The sequence below is a fragment of the Podarcis filfolensis genome, assembly GCF_964270895.1.
Source record: "Podarcis filfolensis genome assembly, chromosome: Z".
Taxonomy (NCBI): domain Eukaryota; kingdom Metazoa; phylum Chordata; class Lepidosauria; order Squamata; family Lacertidae; genus Podarcis; species Podarcis filfolensis.
Window position 1 is genome coordinate 34,562,097 of NC_139617.1, and position 21,141 is coordinate 34,583,237.

The following is a 21,141-nucleotide window of genomic DNA, read 5'->3' on the forward strand; positions in this document are numbered from 1 at the left end:
ATTATTATTATTATTATTATTATTATTATTATTATTATACCATGGATGCTTTAGTTTAGAGAAAAGGTAAGAGGAGGCATGATAGACAGTCTACAAAATTATACATGGCACAGAGAAAGTGGACAGAGAATTTTTTCCCCTCCCCCTCTCTTAATACCCAAACTCACAGACATCCAATGAAGCTGAATGTTGGGAGGATTCAAGACAAATGAAATAAAGGACTTCTTCACAGGTGGCAGTGAAGGCCAACAACTTGGATGGCTTTAAAAGATTAGACAAATTCATGGAGGATAAGTCTATCTGATGGCCACTAGCCATGTCATCTGTGTTATCCTTCCACTGTTGGAGGTAGCGTGCCTCTGAATAAAAGTTTTTGAGAATCACAAGTGGGGAGAGTGTTGCTCCTGTTCTCAGGTCCTCCTTGCAGGCTTCCCATTGAGGCATCTGACTGGTTGCTATGAGAATAGAATGCTGGACTAAATAATAATAATAATAATTTATTATTTATACCCCACCCATCTGGCTGGGCTTCCCCAGCCACTCTGGGCGGCTTCCAACCGAATATTAAAAACAAGACAGCATCAGACATTAAAAACTTCCCTAAACAGGGCTACCTTCAGTTGTCTTTTGGAAGTAAAATACTTGCTTATTGCCTTGACATCTGCTAGGAGGGCGTTCCACAGGGTGAGCGCCACTACCGAGAAGGCCCTCTGCCTGGTTCCCTGTAGCTCGGCTTCTTGCAGCGAGGGAACTGCCAGAAGGCCCTCGGCGCTGGAGCTCAGTGTCCGGGTAGAACGATGGGGGTGGAGATGCTCCTTCAGATATACTGGACAGAGGCCGTTTAGGGCTTTAAAGCACCAACACTGTGAATTGTGCTCAGAAACGTACTGGGAGCCAATGAAGATCTTTCAGGATCTTTCACAGTCCACTGGCCTGATCCAAAAAGGCTCTTCTTATGTTCACTGGGCATGGGCAGGCAATCCTGCTCGACCACCTTCAGGTTTTAGTCTCTGCCTTATTTCAGAGTTGTAGCTTCCACAGCCATTGATAAAACACCACTCCAAAAGAATCTCAGGCCAGCCTCACTAAACAGGCATGTCAAGAGTTGCTTCTGGTGCATTGCATAAAACTTGCCTTCATATTTACAAGCAACGTGGGTGGCGCTGTGGGTTAAACCACAGAGCCTAGGGCTTGCCGATCAGAAGGTCGGCAATTTGAAACTCCACAACAGGGTGAGCTCCTGTCGTTCAGTCCCTGATCCTGCCAACCTAGCAGTTTGAAAGCACGTCCAAGTGCAAGTAGATAACTAGGTACCGCTCCAGCGGGAAGGTAAACGGCGTTTCCGTGTGATGTTCTGGTTCGCCAGAAGCGGCTTAAGTCATGCTGGCCACATGACCCAGAAGCTGTACGCCGGCTCCATCGGCAATAAAGCGAGATGACCGCCGCAACTCCAGAGTTGGTCATGATTGGACCTAATGGTCAGGGGTCCCTTTACCTTTATGTATTGTAAATTGAGTGAGCTCCCCCCCCAACCCCCACAAATAGTGTTTTTTAAAAAAATTGTCCTGGAGAGCAGGTTATTTCCTAGAGGTAATTCCTTCCATTACACTCTGTGGAAAAGAGCAACCACACTTTTTTTTGCCTTGTAAAGTTATTTTCCGCCCCCAGCTCCCTGCCGAGATGTTTCCTCATAGCTTCCTATTGCAGCTATAGAAAATGTAACCAAACTACATATTGTGTGCAGTTTTCATTGTCCATGTATAAAATCAAGGATGTTTTGCCTCCCTTCACAATGCACAGCGCTGGTTCAAAGGCTCTGCAAACTGACCGCTCTTCCCTCTGCAGAAGGCTTCCTAGATGCCAGGACAGGCCTTCCAGCTGCCACCCTAGAAACCTAGTTGACATACTGCATATGAAATGGAGAAGTTGCTCTGGGTGGGTGGGAAATATCCTGGCACGAGTGTATTCCTGTGAGTAGCAATTGCTAGGAATCACAAAGTGGAGTGTCAAGTTGCTGTTGCACTCAGGTCTTGCTTGCAGGCTTCCCACTGGGGCATCTGGTTGGCCAGTGTGAAAACAGGATGCTGGACTTTGATGGACCCCCTTTGAGTTAACCCAAACGCCAGGCTCTTCTGGTGTTCTTACAAGTAAGGTAAAGGGACCGTTAAGTTCCAGTTGTGTTCCTGACCGTTAAGTTCCAGTTGTGAACGACTTTGGGGCTCCGGCGCTCATCTTGCTTTATTGGCTGAAGGAGCTGGCGTACAGCTTCTGGGTCATGTGGCCAGCATGACTTAAGCCGCTTCTGGTGAACCAGAACAGAGCATGGAAACACCGTTTACCTTCCCGCTGGAGCGGTACCTATTTATCTACTTGCACTTGGACGTGCTTTCGAACTGCTAGGTTGGCAGGAGCAGGGACCGAACAACGGGAGCTCACCCCATTGCGGGGATTTGAACCGCCAACCTTCTGATCAGCAAACCCTAGGCTCTGTGGTTTAGACCACAGCGCCACCCGTGTCCCGTGTTACAAGTAGCAGGTGGCAATTACAAGGCCTTTGCACACCACATCACGTTGACCTGGAACACAGGAATCTGCCTTATACCAAATCAGGCAACCTAGCCCAGGTTGTCCACTCTGACTGGCAGCAGCTCTCTCTCTCTCGCGTTTTCAAGCACAGATCTTTCTCAGCTCTAACTGGAGATGTCAAGGATCGAACCCAAGACCTTGGGCATGCAAGGCAGATGTCCTACCACTGAGCAATGACCCATCTGGTGTCTTTTATAAACCACTGAAGCAAGCAAAAGCAGTTCTGAGAATCAGTTCAGATTTGTAACTAAATGCCTCAGAAACACTTAAGCCCAGAGTGCTAATGCATATTGGCAGGGTAAAAATCCATAACTCACACATCTTCTGTGAGTGTTTCTGCCTGGCGAGGATGTGTCATTGAACCCTGATAATTAATGCCTCCTGCTTCCTGGACATAGTTCCTGGACATTAATGCCTCCTGCTTCCTGGGCATGCAATTATCTGCAGAAACTAGCCTACTGTGCAGGAGTAAAATTGGCATATGTAGCTTGGCCCATTTTTGCCTCCCTGCCCACCACTGAGATGGGCTCCAAGAAGTTACTTAGAACGGAACATGGTCCTCAAGTCATAAAAATCGCCCCAACCCCTGATCTCACTTGCATTGTCTTCCTATAGCACCCCCCCCCAAAAGATATTTTGCCCCCAAATAAGCCTGCCCATTCCAATGATGTGTCTATTACTACTGTGGCCCTTGGAAGGTTGCATGTAAGGGGATACGGCCCTCAGGACAAAAAGGGTTTCCTAATCCTGGGCAATAATATTATGTCGCTGTGGAATGGAGCCAGGTGGAGACACAACACTCACATTCTCTCTCTCTCTGGAGTAACTCTCCCAGTTGTGAAGAACCAGAGTACAGTGGTACCTCGGGTTACAGACGCTTCAGGTTACAGACTCCGCTAACCCAGAAATAGTACCTCGGGTTAAGAACTTTGCTTCAGGATGAGAACAGAAATCGCGCAGCGGTGGTGCGGCGGCAGCAGAAGGCCCCATTAGCTAAAGTGGTGCTTCAGGTTAAGAACAGTTTCAGGTTAAGAACGGACCTTCAGAACGAATTAAGTTCTTAACCTGAGGTACCACTGTACTCAAAAATTGGCATGCCAGGGATGACAATGAAAGGGAATTCAGTGCCACCAGGGGCGGGGAGGGGGGGCAGAACACGGAAGGGCTGTGGCTTGGTGGTAGAGTATCTGCTCTGCAGATTCAATCCCCAATGGTATCTTTAGGCAGGGCTGGGACAGCAGTGCTAGAAACTCAGATATATAAGCTAGGCGCCAAATGGCTCCTTAAACCAGTCGCCAAAACGGAATGCCTAGGTGCCAAATTGGGAACAGAAGTCTCAAAAGTTGTATTTTTCAAAAACAACTTTTTGTTTTCCTGAAATCCATTCTGATTGTGCAGATAAAATGTCACAGATGGAATTCTACAGGATGGGGTTTGTGTGTGGAAACAGTCAGGACCCAATGATCCCCAGGTATGCACCTCCAGATGGTGGTGCCCTGGCATCTTCACTTGGTCGCAAGTGGCCGACAGCCAGGTTCGAAACGCACCTGGTGCCTGGCAAGTTTTGAACACTGTGGGGGAGACTCCCTTCCAGAAACCCTCAGAGAGCTACTGGCAGTCGGTGTAGACAATACTGAGCTACATGGACCAAGGGTTTGACTCAAGCCAGCTTCTTATTTATAACATCCCATCACTTAAAACCATGAAGACTAGAATCTTACTTTATATAAAGGGGCTTTATAGGCCCCTGGTTTATGCCCCAATTGCATCTCCAGGTAGGTCAGAGCAAAACACCCTGCCCCAAACCCCAGAGAGCCACTGCCAGTCAGTGCAGACAATACTGAGCTGGATGGACGAGTGGGCTGACTCAGGCTAAGGCAGCTCACTGTGTTCCTGTTTAATTGAGCTCTTTATATGGAATAACGAGGACTAGAACCTTACTTTATTTGAAAGGAAAGGTGGCACCTGCTTTCCATACAATGTAGAAAATATTGAGCTAGACAAGCCAATGGTCTCATGGGATATAAGACAGCTTCCTGTGTTCCTAGTTTGAAAACCAGAGCCCTATCTAACACAACTGAAGCTAAAAAACCTTTTATAGGCACAGCAAAAAGGAGACACACAGAAAAATATGTACTAATCCAAGCCTAGCCCTGCCTGCACAGTAAAAAGAAATTTCTATTGTATGCGGCAAGTCAAAACCAGATTTGTGTTAAATCTGTCGAAAAACAAATATTAACTGCAGATTAAGGTCAAACTTGGATGGTTGATCCAGGACAGCCATATGGTATGCTTCAGCATGCAGCAGTGTAAAAAAACGGGGGTGGGGTGGGAATACGAAGGGGACCCTGACAAACCATATACTGTACAACATACTGTATAGGAGTTATATTTATATCGACTGGGGAGGAAATATGCCAACAATTCCATTTGGAAATTCCCCAGCAATACTTGGCTTTTGATCACAGGAAAAGAAAGGGTTAATTTTGGGATGTGTTGAAAGCTTGTGGATAATAAAAGGTATGCAAAAATGCTTATCCATCTGCCTAAGTGTGTGCTTAATTACTTTGGGCTGCAGCCAGTACAACCTTTCAGAGCAGACGCACTGAAAACAATGAATATTGCTCAATTCAATCCATTAATTTCAGTGGGCCTACTCTGTGTAGGACTGAATTGGGTACAACCTGTTGTTTTTGTTTTCATTTATAAAAATTGGAGTGTAAATGAGGTACTAATGAAGCCTCTAGCATGGGCCTCTATGGAAAGACAAACTCTTTTCTTTCCAACCATGTTTGCAACAGGACAATGTACAATATAAATGATGAAGCAAGACTTAAAAAACACAACATCCCCGTATAAAAAGCCATTCCCTAATGTCGTCATGAGCCCAGAGTCCAGCAGCGAACTAAGAGATGCAGAGTCAGAGACTGCAGTCAGAATTATGCTCTTAAAAAAAAGAAAAAGATGCAGCACAAAAAGAAAACTGATGAGGAAGGAGGAGGAAATGTGCAAACTCAGATCCAAGTTCTCAGTTAATAAGTCCTTCTATTGACCAAGTGGAGCAGAGAAGTTCAAGAAGGTCTGAATGCAGTGGTGGAGCTTCATGCTCCTGCACCGGGGGGTGGGGGTGGGGGTGGGGCTAGCACACATCCTGGTGGTGTGGCGCCCAGTGTGGGCAGGGGGTCAGCCGCAATGGCACCCCACCGGGATCAAGCTGCCGGGGGCAGTTTGCTCCCCCTCCCTTCCTCCACTAGTGTCTGAATGGCCTCCAGCGTCCAGCAGCAATGGAGACACAGAATCAAAAGATGCAGAGCCAATATGGGGACATGAGGGACCAAGGGCAGATGGACCAGATCCCACAGTATCAAGGTCCATACAACTACAGTGGACACTCGGGTTGCGAACATAATCCATACGGGATGCACGTTTGCAACCCACAGCACCCGCAACCTGCAGCGGTGCGCCTGCACACGCGCAGGTTGCAATTCAGCGCTTCTGTGCATGCACGACCACAGAAACCCGGAAGTAACCCGTTCCAGTGCTTCCGGGTTTCGGCGGGTCGTATACAAAACGCAACCTGAAGCGTCTGTAACCCGAGGTATGGACTGTACAGTCAGGATCCTCATGCACATTAGTAAGTGCAGTTTGGCGGTGGAACAGACTCCCTCCGGATGTGGTGGACTCTCCTTCCTTGGAGATTTTAAAGTACAGTGGTAGCTTGAGTTACAAACACCTCAGGTTACTAACGCTTCAGATTACAAACTCTGCTAACCTAGAAGAGTTACCTCGAGTTGAGAACTTTGCCCCAGGATGAGAACGGAAATCGTGTGCCGGTGGCGCAGCAGCAGCAGCAAGAGGCCCCATTAGCGAAAGCACACCTCTAGTTAAGAACAGTTTCAGGTTAAGAACGGACCTCCGGAACGAAATAAGTTCCTAACTAGAGGTACCACTGTAGACGTTGGATGGCCATCTGTCATGTATGATCTATTTGAGACTCCTGCATTGGACTAGATGACCCTTGGGGTCACTTTCAACCCTACAGTTCTACGATTCTATTATCTTATCCCTGGGCCTGAGGAACTGGGGTCCTCCTAACCTACCCTCACCAGTCCAACTCTGCAGGAAACGCTCCCAGGAGGCGGCCAAGGAACACCTAACATGCACCTGACTGCAAGCAAGACGGGGTGGGTTGGCCCTTTAAGGACCCTGGTTCTATAAAAGGGAGTGGAGCCTAGGAAAAGCAGGGGGGAGGAAGAGGAGCCTCAAAAGGCCACAGCCAACCTTGGTTGGAGGAAGTTGCTCACTGCCTGATGACTGCGACACTAGCCCTGCAGGCTCCCCTGCAAGAACGGAACAGGACAAATGCACACAAAATCTGAGGGTGGACAGGAAATATCAGAGGGGGAAGAGATCAGATCTTTGCAGGAAACCACAAGTGCAGGTGCTAAGCTGACATGACTTCTCCACTCCACATTTTGCTGATGTTTAACCTGAATGCAGGAACGCGGGTGGCGCTATAGGTTAAATCACAGAGCCTAGGACTTGCCGGTCAGAAGGTCGCGGTTTGAATCCCCGTGACGGGGTGAGCTCCCGTTGCTTGGTCCCTGCTCCTGCCAACCTAGCAGTTCGAAAGCACGTCAAAGTGCAAGTAGATAAATAGGTACTGCTCCGGCGAGAAAGATAAACGGCGTTTTCGTGCGCTGCTCTGGTTCGCCAGAAGCGGCTTAGTCATGCTGGCCACATGACCCGGAAGCTGTACACCGGCTCCCTTGGCCAATAAAGCGAGATAAGCGCTGCAACCCCAGAGTCGACCACGACTGGACCTAATGGCCAGGGGTCCCTTTACCTTTAACCTGAATGCAGTGGAGAATCCATCAGCAGCAAGACAAGAGATGCCTAACCCTCTGGACTGATTCCTTCCAAAGCTTTTTCCCAACCTTCAGGCTGTTTCCCTCCCTCAAGGAAGCTAAAAATGATCAAGGGGATGGGGGAACTGCCCTGAGAGGAAAGGCTGGCACATTTGGCACTGTTCAGTTTAGAGAAAAGGTGAGTAAGTGGCAACATGACAGATAAGACGTTTATAAAATTATGCATGGAGCGGAGAAAAGTTTTCCTCCCTCTCTCATAACTCTGGGACTCGTGCACAGCCAGGGAAGCTGAACGCTGGAACATTCAGACCAGACAAAGGGAAGGACTTCTCCATGCAGAGAATAGTGAAATAGTGAAATTCGCTCCCACAGAAAGCAGTGATGCCCACCAACCTTGATGGCTTTAAAAGAGGCCTGCATGGTCGGAGCCAGTCTCTGGAAACCGCAGGAGGGGAGAGTGGTCCTGTTTTGGGGCTTCTCATTGGGGGCATCAGGCTGATCACTGTGACAACAGGATGCTGATCTGATCCAGCAGCGCTCTTCTTATGCTCATCCTGAAGCTTTTGTGGGTGCTAACAGCATCGCATATTAACGCCCTGACACCAGGAGCACAAATCATAATTAACGGACAACAAAAAAGGATGCTAGAAGGAGTGTCATTATCATCTTGCCTCCTTGAACTTTCTCCAGTTAACACTCCTAAAGTAAACAGACCGTTGGCTTTATGAAAAATGCTTTTAAAAATCCTGAAGATCTGCATGAGGATCATATCAATGTACACACCTGTCTTGCTTTCCAACAAAAAGTAACTAAATGGTGCTTTGTAGTTTGTATTTTCACAGTCTTCCTGAGATTTTCTTCTCCAGAGGATTTAGATGAACAAAAGCATTCTTTGTCAGATTATTCTTTTGCAGAGCAAATCCTTAAATAACCTGATCCTGAAGTGCACTAGTGGTTCACAAAGCAGAGAAGAAATATTTTTACAGTCTGTACTTGTGCAGGGAAAGGTAGAACAGGGTTGTTGTGCAGTTCAGCGTGTGCAAAGAGAAAATGAAAACTGTGCATTTAATTTTATCCCAACACTGTGTAGAAGAGTAGAGGAAATGACTCCTGCAACCTGAAGAAATTTTACACACTGGACTGTGCCATTTGCATGAGGAGAGGAACATCTCGTGATGAATCACCCCACTTGGCCTCAACAGATGCGTCCTACATATTTATACTCTTTTTTAAGCAGTCATAAGGACCAGAAACTTGGATCAAACAAAACATCACATTAAAATGCATGATTTGGTCTCAGCTCATACTTGTTTTATTTGTACATAGAAACTGTGTGCGTAGTAGTTATTGTGGGATCAGCTACAGAAAATGGGGAAACAGAACAATGAGAACATCCATGGTGTATCGATGTAAGTGCTATTATGTGGATTTGTTCTCCTTTCTCTCACTAACCCTCATTTTTCTAAAGATGAAAATGCAGCATGACCTACAAACTGTTCCTACCCCCCAGGCTTTCTTCCCTCCCTCTCCCCCCTCTTTCATTTGTGGGTTGATTTATTTTTTAAACACTAGCCCTGCACCACCACCATCTTTACCCAAGTGAAACCTCGGAGTTAATTACAGCTTGCCCATTAAGGCACAAACCATTTTAATGTTGCCCCAGTACCTCAGAGAAGCTTAGGGTGGGGTGCAGCACAGGGCCATCGTCTCCACACTTTGGTAAACCAAAGGCATTAAAAGAAGCAACCCCACCCCCAAATAAAACCACCCCAGCTAAGAGATCTAAGGAGCAACAAACATGCCCTTAAGGGACATTAATACTCTCTTTGCTTGAATGGGAATGAGCATACCCTGCCCCCAACAGATCAGTTTCTCCAGGGCTTGGTTTTTCCAGATAAAAGGAAAATATTTCAGAACTGGGGGAGGGGGAGTGTGTCTCACATCATTTTGCTCACCCATTTCCTAAACAGATGGAAGTTCAAGGCATTTTTTCGTAAGACTGTGCTATTACAATCATCATCATCATCATCATTCTGTCGAGATCATCAGAGGGGGCCCTTTTGACCACTCCACCATCCTCTGAAGCTCGGGGGACAGGGTGGCCCAGGAGAGGGCATTCTCTGGGGCAGCCACTAAGATGTGGAATTCCCTCCCCACAGAGGTACATCTGGCACCTTCATTATGCAGTTTCCATTGCAGGCTGAAGATGCACCTCTTTGACATGCTCTTTGGCACCTGGTATCACTCTCTAATATATAAAATCATAAGGATGTTGTCATGCTGCAGTTCGCTCACCCACAGACAGGTGGAGCTGCAAACTACATAGTGTGATGAGCTGCTGGGCCATCTGGCAGCCCTGGCAAGGCATGGAGAGGAAATGGGTTCTGAAGGACAGAGATGCAGGGCCCAGACAAAGTGAGGAGGAGATAAATTCTGTGGGGAGGAAAATTGAGACAGGGAAGGGGGTTGGTATGTGGAACGAATTGGGGGGGGCACCCTCTACTTGCTTACATATCCACTTTCTTGTGGTTTTCCAAGGAGGCATCTGGTTCATCACCGGATTAATAGGCCTTCAGTCTGATTCATTCATATTATTAACTGATATATATAATCAGTCAGTCCTGAGGGTCACCAGCCACCCCTGCAATGTAGGCAAACTAAATGGATTGTAGGCTATAGTTTTCAAAGAAGAACTGGAGATGTACAGTGCCAACGCAGTTCTGGGGAGAGAAACCATTTTCTTGGACTATATGGGACTGGCAGAAATGACTGGCAGAATCCGGGACCAGGGAGAAGAGGCGGTGGAAGAAGACTGGAAGAAGTTTAAAGACTATTTACAGTAATATTGCAAAATTAATGAATGTTAGAATGATGTTGGATAGAAATTGAGTGGTTTCCAGCTGTAATGCTTTAAGAATATGGAAGAAGGGTTAATTAGGTTAAAAAAATAACTAAAATGGTGTTGGATTGGAAATAAGTGGTATTGGTAACAAAGTTAATAAGAATATGCAAAAATGAATTGATAATGTGTGAAAATACTGAGTTATAAAATGTTAAGTTATAGAGATAAGATAAATGAAAGAGGGTAAGGATTTGCTGATTTGATTATTTAAATGGGAATACAAGAAGGGGAGGTGTGAGGAAGTCAAAGAAACAAGCAAACGAGTTTTATGTTATGAAAAACAATTGTTTTTAATTTTTCTTGTTGGTTTTGTATGTTTTATTTATCTTTTTATTTTTATTTTTTCTCTTTTGTTATTATGTGTTTTTGTATGTTTGTCTTTGTGAAATCTTAATAAATATTTCTTAAAAAAAAAAAGAGAGAAACCATTTTCTCCTACTGCACTTGAGGCAAAAGAAAACATGTCCAACTAAAACAAAAACACAGCTTACGCAGACCATTCTTGCAAGACCCTTCAAATCAGGGCAATAAAGAACATGAGAAGAGTCTGGTTGCTGAATGAGGCCAAAGGGAGCCCATCTAGTCCAGCATCCTGTTCTCACAGTGGCCAATGAGATGTCCCAATGGGAAACTCTCAAGTAGGACATGAATGCAATAGTTGTTGCTCAGTATTCAGAAATAGACTGCATTTGAGGATGGAAGCTCCATTCTTAGTTAGCATGGCTAAGAAGATCCCTGCAGGTCAGAGCAAGCAGGATATGAGTTCAATAGCAACACTCTCCCCACTTACGATTCTCAGGAACTGGTGTTCAGAGACCATACTGCCTCGGACAGTGGAAGAAGAACATAGCCATTGTTGCAAGCAGCTACTAATAGTCTAAATAGGCCCTACACGCCTTTCATCAAACCCCACCAAATCTAAGAGGCCCTGATTCAAAAGGAAAATGCATTCCACTCTATCAACAATATTTAGAAATGGGTTAAGAGGTGACTTTTATGCTAGAATCCTTCCAAGACTGTACCCACTACAGTTTGTGGGAATCCCATCTTCAAATGATCCTCCACACTATTCAAATCCCTGCATGCAGAAAATGGTAATGAGAGGAATCAACATTGTAGTCCACTGCACCCTCCCTTTTGAAAACCAGTCTTCTACATGCAAGAAGCACGTTTGCAAGAAGTTTGCAAGACAAAAACCAGACACTGAATAAGCCTACTTCAACACACACACACACACCAAACAACAACTGAGCTCCTATCAATGTGAGAACTGTAATTTAAACACATCAAGACTAATCCACAGGGAATTTCCTAGGGATTATTACTGGCTAGAGAAGCTGGTGGCCCAAAGGCTCAGCCAAGAGCTGTTAACCCAAGATGGTAATTGAGCCCAGAGAAAAGCCCCCTCTTCCAAGATAACTGCTCCTTGACCCCCTCCCCTGCACCTTAATACTGCGGAGCCAGTCTTTCCAGCAGGAGACATAAACCAAGCTGGTCAGTCCATCCTTCCGTTTACCAAATCTCTGAACAAACCCGGCAGAGGTCTAAATATTATTGTTACTGATTACATTCATGAATCACTTCCCATGAGACATCGCAAAGCAATTTTCAATGAAATAATACACATAAAACAGCTGGGGGGGGGGAGAACTGGTGTGTGTGTGTGTGTGTGTGTGTGTGTGTCTCGTGCATGCGCTCTCTCTCCTGTCAGGGATTCTCAAACTTTCACCTCCTTTCCAACTTTACGGTTATTGTGTGTGTGTGTGAAATTCTAAAGCATATATATAGACCACTTAACATCTCAAAAATCTCTTTAAGAAGTGACTTAGATATTATATATAAAACCTGCCGCCCATTTACCTGAGGGTAACCTAATTAATAAATTGCACAAGGTTTGGGAGACTTTCCCCTCATGAACAACATTCTGAATTGAGGGAACGAATGCAGTGCTGGAGTAAGGGTATTGTAGGTGGTTCCCCTGCACAGGGTGCTGAACCAAGGGAGCATGTAATATTATAATAATAATAATAATAATAATAATAATAATAATAATAATAATGCCTATTTTTAACTAGACACATACTCAAAGTTAGGCCTCAATCAGATGGATGATTGAGTTGCTGCGCATGCGCAGAATGGAAGGTGAGAGGGTGAAGGGCCTGAAATTAAGAAATATTTAGGGGGGCGCCAAATTTTGTCCTTGCTCAGGGTGTCATATTAACAAAGTCTGCCCTTGGCATATGCCACTGGTGGGCACGGCCAGAGGTAAGAAGCAAGCAGGGAGTTGCCAGGCATACGCATGTCAGAGAAGTCACTCAAGCAACGCAGTCCAGAGAGAAAAGTCTGGATAACACTCAACTGAGCAAACTGAACAAAAAGAACACATAAATTTGAGGAGAGGGGGTCTGGCTCTCCTAGTTCTGGCCTTGTGCAGAGCAGAGAGACATTCAACCATGTGGAGGGAAAACTCCCTCAGAATGGCACATGCTACTCTGACAAACATCCTGCCACTCTGCCCGGCTGCCATGCAACACCTACATACCTCTCTTTGCTAGTAGACTACCTCCTCTGCCCTTCCCCCCTCAAAAAAAAGAAGATGCTTGACAAAGAATTTCCCCTTTTGGGAGGAATTCTTAGGGTTGTTTTCTGTTCCTCAGCTATTTTTGTTGTTGTTCTGTGGGTTGCAGTGTTTTGACTTCAAGTGCATCATCTCTTATACCTGAGCATCAGAAATTGGAGGGATGAGATGAGGGACAAAGACAGCAGTGGCAACAACAGAAATAGCTTCCTTTCTTGAAAACACCCTTGCATACAAAAAAAACATGAAAAGAGGGTTCTGGTAGCCACCACTTCCTGCCTCCCTCAGTTCCCCACAGCGAGCTAAGGGTGGAGGATGTTTCTGGAGATTTGAATATGTCAAGACTTGAGAGGCCTGCAAGAGGTTTTTGACTCAGGAAAGTTACCGGGCCAGAGAATAACCACACTTAAAATGAGCCAGTAACAATAGCTGAAATCGGTACCCGGTTCAGAAGCAGAATAAAATAATCATAATACAAATACAGGATTACAATTTCCAGAAGCTTCTAAGGCCACTGAGGTGGTAAAATTAAACTTTGGGAAGAATTTATGAGGTCAGACCATTGGTCCATCCAGCTCAGTATTTTCTACACCGCGAGTTGGAACCTCAGGTCTGTATGTGGCCCTCAGGACTCACCCTAGGCCATGCGTGCCATAAAGGACATCTGCTTGCAAAAATGTACATAATGCGGAAATTGCATACATAAAATGAGTACAGTATATCAGGCGAACACTAAAATATGCAGAACTGGCACGGTTATAGAAGCCATATTAATAATATTCATTCCACATTTATCAATCAATCTTCTAGTGTGGTAGCACCTACACTTCGGAACTCCCTGCCTCTTGACATCAGGCAGATGCCTTCCCTATACAGGCGTACATTTCCAAATTTGCACTTTCCAGAACTTTATGATCACTGAAGCAAAGACATCTTTTGAAATTTGCATTTATACAAATTTTGTAACCAATGTTTACAGAAATGCATATATTGGAGAAAACTGTGCATAAAAATGAAGTTATTAGTGAAAATAACAGTTTAAAATGAACTATATTACGGAAGTTGGCTAAAAAATGGGCACATTAGTCCAAATCTGCGCCAAAATACAGTTGAATTTTCATGATGATTTAAAACAAATAAATAAATTGCTGCAAAGTGTGAATAACTGAATTTAAGACTAGGAAAATGAACAAAACCAAATTTGACAATTCTTCCATCCCTAATTATTAGCAAGCCCCCTCCCCACATGAACCAGAAGCACAAGGAGTCACCCCTTCAGTGAAGTGGCCACAACACTATGGAACTCCCTCCCACTAGAAGTCAGACAGGCACTGTCCCTGCCAAGTTTCAGCCTTCGGGTTTAAAACAGTTTTGATTCCTGGAGGCACCAATTTGCACCAATGATTGCTACTTTGATGGTTTTAGTTTATGTTTGTATTTGGAGACCCAGATGACAAAAAGCAGCATATAAATATTTAAAATAACTAAATAAACACAATTCCTATCATCCCCAGCTGGCACTCTGTTGAAGAAGGGCAACCAGATGACTCGACACAGGCGAGAGAGTCCCACATTGAGGGGGTTGGACTAGATGATGCTTGTGGTCCCTTCCAACTCTGCAATCCTATGATTTAATGACTGCACTGTTACCTGAGGTTCTGCCCTGACACAGTCACAAACGAGGAAGGACCCGTTTACCTTTTTAAAGATCCATGTTGGTAATAGCCAACGACAGCTCAGGAAACAGAACGACATTTGACCAGAACTCTTAAAAGCTGTTGCAGAAACAAAGGCAAAACCGGTGCAGGATCTGAACCCGGTTCAACACGTCACTTCAGGGAGGATCTTGCCTCGCTGATCCGTTCAGAGTAGAGAAGCAGGCAGGCAAAGATGCAGTTTCAACTGACGATAGCTGCCAAGAACCAGGCACTTAGCAGGTGCCTCTGCTTCCACTGCTAGCATCAAGGTCAAGACATGCCAAAAAGCCAATGGCAGTTGCTGCAAGACAGATGCAGTGCAGAATGGCCACACCAAGCTGAATTTAAACACGTTTCAGTGTTTAAGACCATGCATGTGAAGAATGTCTTATTCACTACGAAACCTGTAATGTCACCAACAAATATCAGTAAGGTGTCAAAGAGGAAATGAATGGTGCAGCGGAAAAACCACCCTGCCTACCGTCAAGCATTTATCATTATTGATTCAACACTGTTAATTCTCAAAACTGCTTGAAGGAGCACACTGAAGGCGCTGTCAGACAACCGGAAGTGGGCAGTGTGTGTAAGAAATTAGTTTAAAATGTAAAGGCTGCTATGAGCTTATTCTCGGGCCTTGTCAGGTTTATCAGCCTTGTGGCGATGAGTAGCTCTGGTATGTTGTGGCTTCAGGTAGGATGTAACGGACTGATTATATTGCCCCGATGGCAGTAGAATTATCAACTGCTGTCAAGTTAGGCTGCCTGTTGCATCTCTCCACAATTCAGGGCTCCCCAGAATAGTGACTCATGCAGAGAGAGAGAGAGACACTGGAGGTTTAGCTTTTCTGAAGGTGAGTAATTCTGATCTTTATAATTAGGGCCAGCACTGAGGGAACTGGATCAGGAGGATCTACCGAACCTCAAGAGATGTCTGTTCCGGGGGAGGATCCCAGTGATGTCTCGAGTGAGAGAGCAGGCAAGTAGTCAGGATCTCCCTCCGATGCACCCTCAGATATGCCCATTCCAGCAGGGCCAAGAGCACACATGATGCTGTGTCTGGCCTTACCCCACCTGTCCCCTACACCAGGAAAACCCTAGTGCTGGGGCACTCAGTTCTCACCCTGCCAGCCCACTAGAAGGACCACCCTTTTGACTGCCCAGTGCAGGGACTCCAGCAGTTTGCCTTATTAAATGCTATGTCCACCCTGTGGGGGCGGGGCGGGGTTGTCACTTGTTGATTCAACACCTTAGTTCATGTTTAACTACAACTTCCTCAGGCACCCGCGGATTCCTGCAAACCTGTCACTTGCCTTATATACCAATCTGACCCCAAAATAAAAACTGGAGCTTTGAGTTACAGTTCTTTGCCGGCCGGGGGAAGCCAGGACAAGGGACTTTTGAGCGGGAGAGAAAAAATATATAATTCCTTTGGCAAAACAAATGACCAACAAGCCTTTCTTTTTTTTACCAGATGCATTCTGATATTCGATTTACTGTCGAATACCATCCATTTACCGAAAAGATAGTCTGTGCCCAGCTTTAAAAGCACAGATAATGATCTCAAACTTTCCATTTCTACGCTGTCTAATATTTCTCCCCTAACCATTCCTGAATGTATGTCAGGTTCTTGGATTTCCAGAGTTTTGGCTAACAGATTTTGCGGTTTTTACACTGAAGATCTATTCTCAAAACAGGTTTCTCTTGAAGCCTTCAGAGTGGGCTCAATGGGCAGGCCCTTAGGCTTCTCCAACCTGGTGCCCTCCAGATGTTTTGGACTACATCAGCCCCACCACCATGGCCATAACCAGAATTATCCACACATCAGTTTTCACCAACGCCAGACTGCAGTGGTGTTGGCATCTGGAGTTCCCCAGGTGTGATCATGCTTCTGAGCCTGTGGAGAACTGTGGGAACAAGTTTCGGCTCAGTCCTTCATTTTGATTCAGTTGGGATTAGCTCAGTCAGTAGAGCATGAGACTCTTAATCTCAGGGTCATGGATTCAAGTTCCACGGTGGGCAAAAAGATTCCTGCATTGCAAGGGGGTGGACTAGATGACAATCATGGTCCTCTCCAGCTCTACCATTCTAGAATTCTATGTCTCTATGTTTCCCCCCGCCTGCTCCAAAGCCAGCTACACAACGACATAATGTGTCATTGCATCACATGAACCCCGAGCAAAGTCTATCCACACACAATCTGTCATGCTTGCTGTTATGAATTTAGATTAGGAGGAGTGCTATATAAAGCACCAGCTACTACCAGAGGGTGCTATGCCACCCACAGTACACAAACAAGCAAATGGTCCACTAATGGGTGGTTGAAGCATGCTTTGCTCCCCAAGTATGAAGCTGTTAGCCAGGGGTCAGCAACCTTTTTCAGCCGTGGGCTGGTCCACCATCCCTCAGACCATGTGGAGGGCCAGACTATATTTTGGAAAAAAAATGAATGAATTCCTATGCCCCACAAATAACCCAGAGATGCATTTTAAATAAAAGCACACATTCAGCTCATGTAAAAACACACTGATTCCCTGACCGTCCGCAGACCAGATTTAGCAGGCGATTGGACCGCATCCGGCCCACGGGCCTTAGGTTGCCTATCCCTGCTGTTAGCAATGAAACTGTTGCTGAAATTGGGGAGGGGAGTGCTGCCATTTTGGAAATGAAAACATCAGCCACAATCACACCATACAATCATACCTTGGGTTGCGAACGTGATCTGTGCGGGAGGCATGTTCACAACCCGCAGTGTTCGCAGCCTGAAGTGCCGCATCTGCACACATGCGTGATGCGATTCGGTGCTCCTGCACATGACATCATTTTGCACTTCTGCGCATGCACCAAAACCCGGAAGTAACCCGTTCCGCAACCTGAAAATGCGCAACCCGCAGCGTTTGTAACCCAAGGTATGACTGTACATTTAAAAACAGTATGATGCCACTTTAAACCGACATAGCTCCCCCCCAGAAAAAATATATTAGGAAGTGTAGTTTGTTAAGGGTGCTGAGAATTGTCAGGAGACCCCTTTACCCCTCCAAGAGCTACGGTTCCCAGAGTCGCTTAACAATCAATCGCTTTTCCCAGGGAACTCTAGGAATTGTAGTTCTGTGAGACTAATACCAGGGTCTCTTAATGCCTCTCAGCAGCCTTAACAAACTACAACTCCCAGGATTCTTTGAGGGAAGTCATAGCTGTTTACATTTAAAGCAGTATCATACCATTTGAAGCAGTCATGGCTTCCCTCAGAGAATCCTGGGAGCTGTAGTTTGTTCAGGGTTCTAAACAAGAGGTGCCTACTCACTTCCCAGAGCTATAGTTTGCAGAGTGGTTTAGCAGTGAATTCCTCTTCCCAGGGGACTCTGGAAATTGTAGCTCTGTGAAGGAAGTCACAGCTAAAAACATTGTAACTGCAATTACAGTAAATAAAAAACCATCCTTCCAGCCAAGGTAAATGGGTTCTACTCTCAAGGCGGCCAGGGGTGAGTATTCCTCAAGCACGAAATGCCTGGGTAACCAGGAATGTTTTTAAATCCATCCTTAAAGTTAATAATTATGGAGACAGGTGCATCTTGCTAGAGAGGGCATTCAACTACTGGGGAGCCACCACAGAAAAGGCCCTGTGGTAGCTCAGTGCCAACCACCAAGGCTTTACCTGCCCATTGTAGGGTCTGTGATGGTTATATCTATTTCAAAAGCTCTCCCCTACACAAATACACCCTGTGCTGAAGCCTGATATGGATGGACCCAGAACAGGTGCTCACAATGCAGGGGCAGCACCTGGAAGAACCTCTCAGGCAGGGTGGATTTGATTTAAATCATTTTTTTTAACAGAAAGACATTCCTGCTGGTATAATCTTAATATTTACAACCAGATGAAGGTTTAATTTTTGGAGTAATAAATTTTCAGAGTAGTTTTTACTGTCATGTAAAAAATGACTGATTTGGTTATACTATTAGAAATACATAGACAGATAATTATGAAATTATTGTGAGGTTTAATAAGTTACTGTTTATATTTGGACAACTTTTCTGCTGTACTTTATTGGAAGGAGAAAAATAATCATTTCCTTAAATAACAATTTAAACAATTTATTTAACTAAAACAATGACATTATAGCATATGTATCCATGTTTGTTAACTGATGTGGTTATACATTTTTTAAGAAAACAAACTTAGACTGAGTTTCAGCACAAATCAAAAACTTAAAATAAATCCTTATTTCCTGATGAATAGCCTTTGGACTATAATGTAACTTAAATAAACTGTCCATGGGCTGGTAAAATACCAGGTAGACTGGCAACCCTAAATTCATACGCTTTGTAGCAATCTGCAGCCATAAGCATATAGAACCTAAAGTGCATGAATTGGCCTGAATTAAGCATTCAGCTTGGCTATGTAAGTTGCCAGCACACCACAAGAGGAAATGAGGAGAGCAGAAAGTCTTGCACTCTGAGCCTCTCTTCCTGATTATCATTTTCTGCAAAACGTTTACCTCCACGATATTGGATTTATCTGTTGCAACAGCAGCATGCGTTACCTCCTGGCTACATCTAAATGAGGAAAATGCTAATCTCAGGAAGCCCCAGCAAACCGCTGAAAAGCATTTCAATAAGGAGAGGTTCTGTAGTAAAGCAGGACATTGAGAATGATGTCACAGTTTTGCAGCAACGAGAAACAGCACCTTTAGGAGACATGTTTCTCTGCTGTTAAACATGCTTGACTTCCTTTTTGGCGAGCTGAGCATCTTTTGAAAATACTGAGATCCATCTTACATTAAGGATTGAACAAAGCGCTCTACATCAGAATAGATTTCAGTGCTACCAGCCTCACAGTAAATATGTTTTTGTGATCGTGGCAACTCTTAAAATATTTTGAGATTATAAAGCGTGTCCATTTGTATTGTTTTATCAGAATGTGATCCACCTGGAAATCTTTTTCAATGAAGGGTGGGATATAAATATTACTAAGTGAATAAACAAACAAACAAACCTTTTTTGAAATTATCACCTTTGAGCATGCCCAAAGCCTTTTACACTCTCAGTACAAGGTGCCCTTTTACTTCATTCCTGACTGTTTGGAATACCCATTGTGTGTTCAAAGCTTCAGGACTAAAAACTTATTTTTTTTAATGCACAAGTTGAAATTCCCCTGCAGAAAAAGTATCTCAGCCTTGAGGACTAGAAACTTTTTTAAAAAAAAATATATACAGGTTGAAATTATTATGCAGAAGTCCTACATTGCTCAGTCAGTATAGCACGAGGCTCTTAATCTCGGGTCATGTGTTTGAGCCTCACACTGGGCAAAAGATTCCAACATTGCAGGGGGCTGGACTAGATGACCCTCATGGTCTCTTCCAACTCTTAACAATTCTCTCATTATAAGTACCTCAGTCAACACCCACTGCCTGCAAGGCATATGTAGCTCCCAGCTGCTCCTACCATATTGTGCTTATCAAGTCTACTCGATTAGGACAAAACACCTCAGATTTGTTTTCACTTGCAAACAGCTGCTTATTTTACCTCTCCTCGCTTTGCAAAATCCTGCCTGCACATGTCAATCATCCTTCTCCCCCGCCCCACCACCCTGCCTCAGCTTTACTAGAGCAGACTTTTGCCAAATGTTGGGTATTCCTCAAAGAGAAAGCCTTGCTCGATACATGGAAAGGGATGTTGTTCCTATATTGCCGGAAGCTTTTCTGTAGTAGGCATAAGGTGCTTGGGCCCTCTGCGGATGCTGAACCAGCTTGTCCAAAGCTTCAGAACTGCTCTGCATCAAGAATTCACAACCCGAGATCCCGACAGTTTCATGGAGGGCTGCAATTCCCAAAACTGATTTAGGAACACAGGAAGCTGTCTTATGCTAGACTGTCATTAAAATTCTAAATGAGCCAAGATGTAGGAAGCTGTCTAGCTCAGTACTGTCCACACTGACTGGCAGCAGCTCTTGAGGACTGCATGCAGGGAACGTTCCCAACGTCACCTAGAGATGCCACTGGGAACTGAGCCTGGTGGCTTCTGCACACAAAGCGGATGCTCTCCTACTGAGCCATAGTCCATCCCAAGAGTTTAAGTGTCTGTCCTGCCTCCCAGGGACATTGTTAGAAAAAGCAGCTACAGTGGTACCTCGGGTTAAGTACTTAATTCGTTCCAGAGGTCCGTTCTTAACCTGAAACTGTTCTTAACCTGAAGCACCACTTTAGCTAATGGGGCCTCCTGCTGCCGCTGCGCTGCCGGAGCACGATTTCTGTTCTCATCCTGAAGCAAAGTTCTTAACCTGAAGCACTATTTCTGGGTTAACGGAGTCTGTAACCTGAAGTGTATGTAACCTGAAGCATATGCAACCTGAGGTACCACTGTACTTGTGGGAAGCATGGAGTTCACTGCATCCCCTGACCCAGATTGTCCCATGCAACCCAACAGCCAATAATGACAGCCAGACATAGCATCATCCATGTGTATAGAATCACGCCACAGAAATTTCCAAAGAGACAGACAAGTTTGTAATTAGCTG

General features: G+C 45.0%; 1 protein-coding gene across 29 annotated transcripts in view; it reads right to left on the bottom strand.

The window, feature by feature from the left end:
• FNBP1 (formin binding protein 1) overlaps positions 1 to 21,141 on the bottom strand; it is a 118,403-nt gene that overhangs the window by 92,331 nt on the left and 4,931 nt on the right. The window contains exon 1 of one of the 29 annotated variants that reach the window (XR_014543843.1): positions 14,633 to 15,037. The exons of 26 other annotated variants lie outside the window; for them this stretch is intronic. Coding sequence is in view for 2 of the 3 variants with exons in the window: in XM_083596359.1 (XP_083452485.1) it covers positions 14,633 to 14,689 (57 nt within the window). In the remaining variant the exon portion in view is untranslated. Of the gene's footprint in view, positions 1 to 14,632; positions 15,038 to 21,141 lie in introns of those variants that run through there. 2 more of the 29 variants (XM_083596359.1, XM_083596358.1) reach the window with 2 other exon arrangements.